The sequence below is a fragment of the Merops nubicus genome, unplaced genomic scaffold, assembly GCF_000691845.1.
Source record: "Merops nubicus isolate BGI_N331 unplaced genomic scaffold, ASM69184v1 scaffold8641, whole genome shotgun sequence".
NCBI lineage: Eukaryota > Metazoa > Chordata > Aves > Coraciiformes > Meropidae > Merops > Merops nubicus.
In genome coordinates this window covers 1-11,520 of record NW_008587541.1, presented here as the reverse complement: position 1 = coordinate 11,520, position 11,520 = coordinate 1, and the positions used below count along the sequence as shown (strand labels likewise).

At 54.3% G+C, this 11,520-nt stretch overlaps 1 protein-coding gene across 1 annotated transcript in view; it reads left to right on the top strand.

The window, feature by feature from the left end:
- CACNA1E (calcium channel, voltage-dependent, R type, alpha 1E subunit) overlaps positions 1–11,512 on the top strand; it is a gene marked incomplete at both ends in the record, with an annotated part of 34,170 nt that extends 22,658 nt beyond the window's left edge. Inside the window, 10 exons of the mRNA XM_008948945.1 lie at positions 1,277–1,373; positions 3,089–3,194; positions 4,784–4,891; positions 5,297–5,397; positions 5,696–5,802; positions 6,439–6,547; positions 7,863–7,991; positions 9,495–9,675; positions 9,791–9,984; positions 11,429–11,512. Coding sequence (XP_008947193.1) covers positions 1,277–1,373; positions 3,089–3,194; positions 4,784–4,891; positions 5,297–5,397; positions 5,696–5,802; positions 6,439–6,547; positions 7,863–7,991; positions 9,495–9,675; positions 9,791–9,984; positions 11,429–11,512 — 1,216 coding nt within the window. The remainder of the gene's footprint in view (positions 1–1,276; positions 1,374–3,088; positions 3,195–4,783; positions 4,892–5,296; positions 5,398–5,695; positions 5,803–6,438; positions 6,548–7,862; positions 7,992–9,494; positions 9,676–9,790; positions 9,985–11,428) is intronic.
- Between the last annotated feature and the right edge of the window lie 8 nt (positions 11,513–11,520).

The following is an 11,520-nucleotide window of genomic DNA, read 5'->3' as shown; positions in this document are numbered from 1 at the left end:
CCCCCTTTGTACGTGTGTAGGTTTGCAAAGGTCATGTTTTCCCCAGCCTGTCCTGTGCCTGCACCTGAAACAGCTCCCTCTCCAGAGCATCCTCCCAGCCGCAGAGGTCGATGCCTTTGGTGTTGTGAGGCTGTCCTTGCCCATTAACCATCCTGAAGATTGCAGTGCAGGACAGAAGTATGGCACAAGGGGAAGAAGAAGTGGCTGAGCCCAGGATCCCTGGGAGATGTACTTGCACGGCCTCCTGGATGTGCAGAGACAGGGAGACACGGCCCAGATACCTCAGTCTGGCAGAGGGCTCAAGGCGTCCTTGGGCGGCCTGGTTTTGGTAGCATTCCTCACTGCAGCCGTCGTAGGCAGGTCCTTGCAGAGCAGAGGAGCTCAAGGTGGGGGTCCGTCCTAGCTGCCTCCCTTGGGAAACCCAAATGAACCCCAATGTTGGAAGGCCCAAACAGCTGCCTCTGCTGAGACTCTTTAAACTCCAACCTGGTGGAACTTGCAGCCGCATGTGGGAGAGAGCCAGGGCGGGAGCATGGCATGTACAACTTTTCCTCCCAGTTTTTGTTTTTTCAGCCAATTCAGCATGTCTTTTGCACTAGTGCATGGTGGGAAAGTGGTCCATCCGCAGAGCCAGACGGAAGCAACTGGGCATCTTCCTTTGACAAGTGACCCTGGCCCACTGCCTTCTATGCAAGATGCTGCCTCCCAATTGCATAGACCTTATGAGCTGGGGATACACAGCCTTCTGGCTATGGGTTAGGTGGCCATGCAAAGCAACAGCCAGGCCTCCCCTGCCCCCGGGAGGGAAGACGCTACGGAGGCCACAGGGCACCACGGTGCCAACCGCCGCTACCTCAAATAACCCATGGCTTGAGTGCCGTGTATCTGATTTATACCACTCGCACACAGCCCTGGAACCTGTGGGACAAGCTGGGGGCTGCTGGAGGGCTTTAGGAAAGGGGTTGAGACCAGAGAAGGAAGGACTCCCAGACTGCTAGTGAGACAGGTGCTTGAGGCCAGCAGCAGAGAGGAGAGGGGTGAGTTGCTTTCTGCCAGCATTCCTGGGTCTGTGTGAGCAGTGCTATAAATCCACATCAGGACAGTCTCTCATGTATGATTTGCCTTGATTAACGGGTTTCCTATTCTTTTCCTGTTTGTCCGTTTGTTTTTTCTCTCCTGTTTTCCTGTACTTTTTTGTTTGTACGTTTTTCTGCTCTCTGGGAATGCCTCCTCTCTCTCTGCATCTCCCTCCCTCCCCTTCCCCCTTCATGAGCAGTGGCCGAATCCATTACACTGAGATGTATGAAATGCTGACTCTTATGTCACCACCGCTAGGCCTCGGCAAGAGATGTCCTTCCAAAGTGGCCTATAAGGTAGATCAACCCTTCCTTCTATGGGGGCTAGAGCCGAGCAGGAGATGAGGCTCAAGGGACCTGTGGGAGGTGGTGCTGGGGGAGCTGGGAAGGTGTCTGGGGTATCCAACATGTTGAGCCCACTCCTTGGGAGCCTGGTGTGCTCAGAAGAGTCCTGACCACACTGGCTGGTCTCCACTGCTCACCTATGTGACACTGCCATGGTCACTTGCAAGCCCAGGGAGCTCTGTGGTGGAAGATCTCAGTGGAAGAGGAGGGGCAGGATCAGCAATAGTGTGGAAGTAGCAGAGTTGGAGAGGATGAGGTGAAGAGTAACCTGGCAGCACAGCTAAGAGAGTGAGATGTATTTAGGAACTCACTGACCCAAGCTCCACTCCTGGGCTTCAAACCATCTTCATCCCAGCCAGTGCAGAACCAGGGCTAAAGCCCATGGAGATGGGAAGCAGGTGGGCAGCAAGGACCTGTCCTACAGGAGCAACTCTGCAGTGTGCGAGGAGCCAGGTGCCAGCAGCACGAGCTATCCCAAAGTCAGGTGTCTTCAGAAGGTGTCTCTGAGTTTTACCCCCTTGTTCCTCCTGGGGCAGTGGCTGGCAGTCAGCTCAAGGCTGTGTAGGCATGGAGCAGGAACACAGGAAGCCCAGAAGGATGTGGGGTGAGAGCTGCCTGGCTTTGCTGAGGACAGCAGCTGCTAGGGCAAGACCTGGAACTACAGAACAATGTGTTGCCCAGGTCTGGAGCAAACTGAAGCTTTTCTTGGCCACAGGCTGCTACCTGCAGCCCATTCAACAGTGCTCAGGGCTAGCGAAGGGGGGATTTCTGCACACTTGCAAACATGCTGCCACCCTCTCCAGCTCTCAGGTGTTTGTTCACGCATGCATACATCCACCGTCACACTTTTCCAGGGGAAAAAGCGAGGCTTGAAGGCAGGGAAAGGACATGAGAAACTGGCTGAAAAGACATGGGAAGGGAAGGGATGACCCAAGGTATTCACAAAGCAAAATATACTCTCTGGAAAGTGGATCTGGTCACTTTGGTTTGCACCCCGCCTGCCCAGGGTGGGGAAGGAGCATGGCGTGTCTAACCTGCCTTGGTTACCCTTCTCTCTTTCCTTCTGCACTTTCTCCCCCTCCTTCCCTTCCCCACCCTTGGATAATTTGGACCCTGTGCATGTGCTGGCAAACTTCATCTCTGAAAGATGCAAAAAGGGAGCGCCAGGATGTAGCATGCTAGTGGAATCCAGCTGATCTGAAGTCCCTGAAGGTTAGGGACCCTCCTCTCCCCTGCCCCAGCTGGGAAGGGTTGAGAGCTGGAAAGCCAAACCACCCGGGAACGGAAACCTGAGGCCCCTCTCCCCTTCCCAAACAATTCCCACGACCGCATCCCTGACGGATCAGGCGTGTCTTCCCAAAAGCACCGGGAGGTGCCGTGGCAGCCCCGGTGCCACGGGGAGAGGGGCTCAGGGGCCGTTCCTGGGGTGCAGGAGGAGCCCTGGAAGGCAGTGAGCCGGTGTCCTGGGGTGGAAGGAGCCAGGGGGGGTTGGTGGGGTGATCCTTGCCCTTCTTTTTTGGCTGTGCTGTTTTGACACTCTTTGTCGCTTTTTATTTTTTAATTTTTTTTCCCCTTTTGTTTAATGTTTAATTTATTTTCCTCCAGCCTGGTCGATGTGTTTTTCGATATTGTTTTCCGTCCGCTGTTTTCTTCTCTCTCTTGCGCAGAGACTGGTGCTGATGAACATGCCCGTGGCTGAGGACATGACGGTCCATTTCACCTCCACTTTGATGGCGCTGATACGCACGGCCTTGGACATCAAAATCGCCAAAGGTAGAGTCAGCGTGGGGCAGAGAGGGGACAGAGCCGGGAGGGCTTCAGGGTGACCAACACTCATCCTTTGGACATTGCAGCCAAACTGGAGTTGGCCACCCAGAGCCTGTCATGTGGATGGAAGTGGCTACCTTGAACAGGCAAATTTCTGGCACTTACTATTAAAAAACAATTTCTTTAGGGAAGAGGTGGCTGGTTTTCCAATAGAAGCTACTTCTAGAGAGCAGAAACAGCTTGATGTCCACTGTGTAAAGGGGGGGAGAGAGAATTCCCTTTCCTCCCTAATGAAACCAAGGAGGGGAAAGATCACATGTTCTTGGCTTCATAAGGCTGGGGAGCAGAACTCTCTCAGGGAAGATAAAATGTTCAGAACAGGAAAACCTGCTTTGTTGTTGTTGCTGGAAATGCTCTGATTCATCACATCAAAAGCTTTCTGCAGAAACATGCCATTTTCAATAAAACATCCCCTGAGAACAGCTCAGCTGTTTGAAGAAAACACAACCCAGGGCAAGATATGAGCAAAAGCCCAGTGCTCAGACAGCTCCTTACATCTTGAAACAATGGGTTCAAGCCCCTCTAGATTTGGAGTGTGTTCAAAGAAGGGCAAGGAAGCTGGTGAAGGATCTAGAGCACAAGTCCTCTGAAGAGGAACTGAGGGTGTTTAGTCTGGAGAAAAGGAGGCTCAGGGGGGACCTCGTCACTCTCTACAACTATAAGAAGGAGGTTATAGCTGGGTGAAGTTGGTCTCTACTCCCATGGAGCAAGCAATAGGACAAGAGGAAATGGCTTCAAGTTGTGCCAGGGGAGGTTTAGATGGGACATGGGGAAAAATTTCTTCCCTGAAAGGGTTGTGAAGCCCTGGGACAGGCTGCCCAGGGCATTGGTGGTCCCCACCCCTGGAGGGATTTCAAAGCTGTGTAGATGTGGTGCTGAGGGGCGTGGCTCAATGGTGACCTGGCAGTGCTGGGCTGACAGTTTGACTTGATGATCTTAAAGGTCTCTTCCAACCAAAACGATTCCATGATTCTAGATAAAGCAGAGATTTGCACCTGCATGTCCTACAGCTCAGCAGAGTTGCCTCAGGCTCAGGTGTCTCTGGGCTGGCTCATCTTGACAGCTCCCTTTGAGCCTGGGTCTTCCTAAGCTCAGCAAACCCCTTTGCTGGCCAGAGAGCTCTGCTCTCCTTGAACAGCATCGCCAGGTATTTAAGGATTTCAACCAAGTGAAGCTGCTCTTTCACCAGCACATGATCTGCTCACCAGAAAAGAGAAAGTGGGGCAGCAGCAGGTGTGTGTGGGCTGGAGTAGGATTGGAGCCACGGAGACGGACCCAAGGCAAGCTTAAAGATGGCAGCTTTGAGTGGGAGGACAGGGGATGGGGAGATGGAGGCACATATGGAAGGGATGGTAGGAAAGTTTCCCTGTGAGAGCAGACCAGGCTCACTGATGCAAGATGGCCCTCCCAGCCCAGAGAGAAATGGTTGCTGCTTGTGAACCTCACTTCAGAGTAGGAAAGGGGTGTTTTCAGTTTGACCCTTGTGCCAGGTCTTGATGTACATGGGCCATTTTTTTTCTCCCCTGGTGTTCAAGGTGGTGCAGATTGGCAGCAGTTAGACTCCGAGCTTCAAAAGGAGATCCTGACCATCTGGCCTCACCTGTCCCAGAAGATGCTTGACCTGTTGGTACCCATGCCAAAAAGTAAGTCTCTGGGTGGGCTGCTACTGCTGCCAAGTTTCAATCTACCTGCAGCAGCTTCTTCTCAAAGGGAGGTGGGAACAAGTCAGACCTGTTCCCAGCTGGAGGAGAAGTGGGAAAAGGGTTTGTGCTGCTACAGCCTTTTTAAGAGCAGGAGACTGAGCATCAATTGCTCCGTTATGTGTGATGATGTGATGAAGATGCATGTCTTGGTGGTTTATGATGTTGCTTTCAGTCCATCATCATCCATTTTATTTCCATGTGAAGTGTCTGAGTCTCTTTCTCTCTCTCTTGGAGTGCTGAGCAGACTTTTGAGGGTCACCAGGGTATTACACAGCAGGGTTCATCCCAAGATCCATGCTGGTTAACACACAAGTGTGCCCACTTTGTTCCCTCTTATGCTCTCAGCCTCTGACCTGACTGTTGGCAAAATATATGCAGCCATGATGATCATGGATTACTACAAGCAGAGCAAGGCGAAGAAGCAGCGGCAGCAGCTGGAGGAGCAGGTAAGGCTCAGGGAGAGCACGTGGTGGGCAGGATGGGGATGTTCAGAGCAGCCTCGCTGCTTCCAAACACATCCCAACTTAAATGTCCAGCCAGCTGCTGGAGATGCAGCTGAGGGATGAGGACGGGGGTACAGGCTGGGGTTTGGTGACTACACAACATACTTATGTGCGTCCTCAGCCCCCAACAGTGAACGTGAGCATGCTGTTGCCTTCCCAAGTGGTGGGGACTCAATTGGTGAAGCACTGGATGGTCATCTACATTTCCTACAGGCTCAGCTTCTTCTTTTCCTCAATACAGAAAAATGCCCCCATGTTCCAGCGCATGGAGCCGTCCTCCTTGCCACAGGAAATAATTTCCAATGCCAAGGCTTTGCCTTACCTCCAACAAGACACGCTCTCCGGCCTGTGAGTATTGCCGTGAGAAGAAGGGAGGTAGTCATGTTGCTTTTCTGTTCCGGCAGCCCTCATTTTGGTCTCTGGAGCTGGCCCTGGGATGCAGAGGCTTAAAGAGCTGTCAAGAGCACAGGAATCCCAGTCTGGGCCAGAAAGCTCCCAGCAAAAATCTTTTGCAGGATTCTGGGTAGCTGGTGTGCATCTGCATCAGCAGGAGGTGGCTAAGGGGGATGGCCAGGTGTCTGCATGGAGACTCTTCTTGCAGGACCAATCCAGCACTAAGTGCGAGATCTTTTACCTAGGAGAGTCTGGGGTGGTCCTGAACCTCAAGAGCAGTTGAGCAGCAGGTCTCTGAGTGGTGCAGGGTCAGTGAAGGATCCCAGCACTCTGGCTGGTGGGAATGAGATGGTGGGAGTTTTTGGCACTGCACTTAGGATGTCCTCATTGTTGCTGGGGGACTTGGAGCACTGGTGTCCTCTCCTGTCTGGGTACCACTTCAGCTCTCCAAGGAACATGATGTCTCTCCCGGGGGTGTCGACAGCCTGAGGGGCAAGCACAGGGACTCCCCAGCTCTGAGCTGCTGGAGAGGTGATGCCCTGTGATGGTGGCACCCGGCTTGTGGCCTCCCTGAAGCTGGACTCTTTGCAGGAGCAGCCGAAGTGGGTTCCCCTCGCTGAGCCCGCTCTCGCCACAGGAGATCTTCCAGCTGGCATGCATGGATCCATCCCATGGGCAGTTCCAGGAGCACCAGTCTCTGGTAAAGTCACACGCTGCCAGGCAGGTGCTCACCTGCGGTCACAGTGGGGATGCTGGTGGGCACAGGGAAGTGTGGGGCTGCCGACAGGGCAGTGAAACGCTGCTCCCTGCCCCTGTGGCAGTGAGCACAGCGGAGGGATGGCAACTGCTGGGTTACACATGGAGCTGAAGCAGGGGATGGATGTCCCTGGGTGTCCCCCAGCTGGGACTTTGATCCCTTGCCTCTGTCTGAGCACTGGGGATGCAGCCATCCCTGGACCAGCACTGGCCAGAGAGGCCAGGCAGCGGCAAGTGGTTTTGGGGCAAGAGCTGTGATCGGAGTCTGATATCCTGCAGTAAAATATCCTTCTCTTCACAGGCTGCTTGTATCCACTGAGTGCTCATTTCAGTGGGTTACCCTGTGCTGAGTGATGGTATCTGATGTTTCTGAACTCGTGTTCATGTTGTTGTCAGTGCTGGTGTCCCCAGTCCCAAAACAAGCTGTCAGAGTGTCTCCCATGGGAGCACACCCCTCCGGCTCCCAGACATGCGCCGGCCGGCAGCAGTGGTGTCTGTCCGTGTGTGTGTATACCTCTGTACACATCTCTATCTCGAGAGCTCTCCGTGTCTGTGTGTGCATCCTGCACCACCCCGGCGCCGTGCCGGACGCCGCCTTGTGCCACTGTGCATCTCCAGCCCCGTCCGTGTCCCCAGGGTCTGTAGTACTCTGTGTGAGCTGTTCACCCCTGCCCTGGCCACCCCGACCACACCGCTGTCCTGCCGACAAGGAGCTGGCAGAGGGGATTCCCCCTTCCCCATGAACTCACCTTCTAGCAAATCTCCAGGCTCACTCCCTACCCATCTCCTTGGTGTTAGCTATGTCCTGGGCAAGAGTCCCCTAAACTGGGAACTAACCAAAGTGCAAAGGTACCACAAGTGGCGTGCTTTCCTTTAATGGGAATGTGCTCAGAAAGCCTTTAAAGCAGAGTCACAGAGAAAATCCCATAGATTTGTTCCCTTCTGGAAAAAGGAGGAGAAGTTAAAGCCCAGGCGGTCAGGACGTCACCAGTTCCAGGCAGGGTTTCCACTGGCACTGCAGAGGTGCGAGATGAATTTGCCATCAGGCAAGCCTGAAGCACTGCATCTGGGCTTACCTGCAATGGATTGTGAATTGGAGATTGTTCTTCAGTGGCAACATGATGGATGATGTATCTTAGACTCCGTTTTAGGCCCACTTGTATCGAGTGAGCAGGGCTGTCCCCTGCAAAGAGGGCAGAAACGGTGCGCTGCCCTGCTCCAGCCCCATCCCAAGAGCTTGGCTGTGTGTTTATTTCCAGGAGCCAGAGGTTAGGGAGTTTCAAAGAGTGCAGCCCTCTAACCGTGGCAGCTACCTTCCTGTGGACACTCAGGACCACGCTGTCTCTGGGAGGGCCTCCTCCATGCCTCGACTCACTGTGGATCCCCAGGTAAAACCAAGCAAAGCCCCCATGGGTGCCGGGTCCAAGCAAAGCCTACCAGGTAATGCTGAGGCTTCTCTCCATGCTGAGCAAGGCCTGCAAGCCTCACATCTTCCCCAGTGCCCTGATATCAGAGCATCTCCCCACCTTTGGGGTGCTGCACAAGTAGAAGAGCTGTGGTTCCCATACATGAGGGACACCAGCAGCAGAGAGCAACCACGGGAATTGATCTCCTGGCTCATGTGGGAGGTCCACAGTGGAACAGGGCCATGCTGGGAGTTTGCAGGGTCTCCCCACAGTGGGACATCCCTCCTTTCCTCCAGCCCCGGGCACTGGCTGATGTTCAAGGAGTCCCAGCCTGGCTGTTAGATGATCTCCCAGGTGATGAAACGCCTGTTCCTTTTTTTCTTATTGTCCCAACACACACGCTTCTCTGTCTGTCCAGGGCAACCCAGGCCACGTCTCACCTCCTTGTTTGTCTACCTGGTTTCTCTGTTGTTCTGTCTTGTACTCAGCCTCCACTGAGATACAGACGCTCTGATGGGGTTTGGTTTTGCTGTGACGTCTCTGCTCTCTCACAGAGGTCCGGGTGTCCGTGCTGATGTGACATGTTATGGCACTTTGGTGGGGCATGAAGAGGAAGGGAGGCTTTGCCTTGTGGGCTTTATTGACCATTTGGCAGTGGGGGAGATGATCAGGAGGGGATGGGAGCAGAAAGGGTACAGTCTGAGGAGAGGAGACAGAGAGGATGGCCTGAGGCTGCAGAGGCAGAAAGGTGCTAGAATAAAGCAAAGGAAAATATAGAATATAATAGAAATATAGATTTTGTTTTCCACAAAACATATGAGAAGACAAGCTAGAAGGAAGGGAGAAGGTAAAAAGGAGAAGCATGGAGGAAGAAAGGAAAGGAGAGGGACAATAAAACCACAACAAGAATGGTGAGAGAGGGAACGAGTGCAGGGGAAGGAGACGTGAAAATACAAGAGGGCCAGGGAGGCCCTGTGCTGTCAGGAAGATAAACACCCAGCAAGGGGCACTGAAGGATCTCCCCTCCCTCAGTGATTTCTTCTTTGATGTCTCTGTTTGCTTCACTTGCTTCTGTTCTCAAGGTGGTAAGGGATACTGAGACTGCCCAGGGGGCAATGGCCTGGTACCCCCCCTGTCCCCATGCCCAGGTTGGGATGCTTCTGCTCATCCCCTACCATGCAGCACCTTGGCTTGAGTCACCATCACTGGCTTTGCTTGTGGAGCACAGATCCCAGCTGGCTGAGGCAGGGAAGCTCACAAGCACAAAATCTAAACCCCACTTTCCTCCTGCACCCACTTTTCTCAGAGATTATGGAGGGGGGGTGGGGTGGTGTCCTTGGGCTGGATGCCTTCCCCTCCCAAATCTCCCCATCCCAGAGGCTGGTGTGCCAGTGATGGTGGGTGAACCAGTAGTTGCTTGGCCGCTGTCCCCACCAGCCCTGCCCACCGCTAACCCTCTCCCCGGCTGGCCGGGGTCGCTTGCAGGTGGTGACGGACACCAGCTCGATGCGACGATCGTTCTCCACCATCCGGGACAAGCGCACCAACAGCTCCTGGCTGGACGAGTTCTCCATGGAGCGCAGCAGTGACAACACCTACAAGTCCCGCCGGCGCAGCTACCACTCCTCGCTCCAGCTCTCCGCCCGGCGCCTCAACGCCGACTCGGGTGAGCAAGGGTGGACAACCCCACCCCAGACCAATGCAAAAAAAAAACCCACCTCGTCTGCGCATCCCTTGCCCCTGGGGAGCGGATGGTGGGCACTGACGGCATTGTCCCGCAGGCCACCGGTCCGACGGGCATCGCTCGGGCGGCAGAGAGCGGGGTCGATCCAAAGAGCGCAAGCACTTGCTGTCCCCCGATATCTCCCGCTGCAACTCGGAGGAGAGGAGTCCCCAGGCGCACGACGAGTCGCCGGAGCGGCGGCGCGAGTCCCGGTCACCCAGCGAGGGCAGGTCACAGACACCCAACAGGCAGGTGGGTGACAAAAACCCCTTCCTAAGCACAAAGGGAGATGTAGAAAAAGCTCCTTGCCCAAACCATGGAGAACTCCTCCACCCCTGGGAGCTCTGCGCTCTCTCTCCTCCCTATGGTAGCATTTCCATGACCCCTATGAGCTGAGTAGGCACCATGCAGAGCATCTGGGGAGAGAGGCTGATCTCCACACTGATCCTCTCACCACTTTGGCATCCGCTCCCTGCCAAGGTCGAGGTCCACCCATCAAATCCATCTCTCCAATTCAGAGGGAATGATGCTGTGGGGGACCATGTCAAAGGCCTTACAGAAGTCTACATAGATGACATCCATAGCTCTTCCTTTGTCCACTGATGTAGTCCCTCCACCATAGACGACTGCTAGGTCGGTCAGGCAGGACTTGCCCTTGGTGAAGCCATATGGGCCTGTGTGAATCTCATGAGGTTCAACAAGACCGAGGGCAAGGTCCTGCACCTGGGTCAGGTCAACCCTTGGTATCAGTATAGGCTGGGGGATGAAGGGATTGAGAGCAGCCCTGTGGAGAAGGACTTGAGGGTGCTGGTGAATGAAAAGCTAGACAGGAGCTTGCACCATGTACTGGCAGCTGAGAAATCAATGGCATCCGGGGCTGCATCCCCAGCAGCATGGCCAGCAGGTCAAAAGAGGGCATTGTGCCCCTCCAGCCTGCTCTGGTGAGGCCCCACCTGCAGTGCTGGGGCCAGCTCTGGAATCGTCAACACAAGAAAGAAGAGAAGGCTCTTGGGTCTTCTCTGGCTGCCTTACTGCAGCCTTTCATTACTTAAAGGGGGCTTGTAAGAAAGATAGGGACAATCTTTTTAGCAGAGCAAGGGGTCTTTTTTTTTTTGCGACAGGACAAGGAGTGATGGTTTTAAACTAAAAGAGGGGAGATTTAGACTAGATAGAAGAAAGAAATTTTTTACACTGAAGGTGATGAAACACTGGCCCAGGTTGCCCAGAGAGGTGGTAGATGCCCCATCCCTGGAAATATTCCAGGTCAGGCTGGACAGGGTTCTGAGCAACCTGATGTAGTTGAAGACGTCCCTGCTCACTGCAGGGGGGTTGGACTAGATGAGTTTTAAAGGTCCCTTCCAACCCAAACGGTTCTATTATTCTGTGATTTGATGAGATGGCATTGCTTGGGTGTGCTCAAAACCCACGGAGACGCTGCCCATAGAGACTGGCAGCTGGTGACCCATTTTTTTTTCCCAAGTGGGTTTGCAGGTGCTTTGTGCTTTTGACCACCAAAAGTAGACACCATTCTCATCCCTGGAGCAGACCCCAAGGCAGGGATGGGGTAGACGGGGGCGCAGCAGGGTTTCATCCAAGCAGGAGGGTGCTGTGGGACCCCACTGCAGGATGAGGGGTAGCGGGTGCACAGCACTGCCCATCGCCCCTGTATTCCCCAGCGCATCTTGGTGCATTGCAGGGAACGGGCTCCCTGAGCGAAAGCTCCATCCCCTCCATCTCGGACACCAGCACCCCCCGGCGAGGCCGCCGCCAGCTCCCACCGGTTCCCCC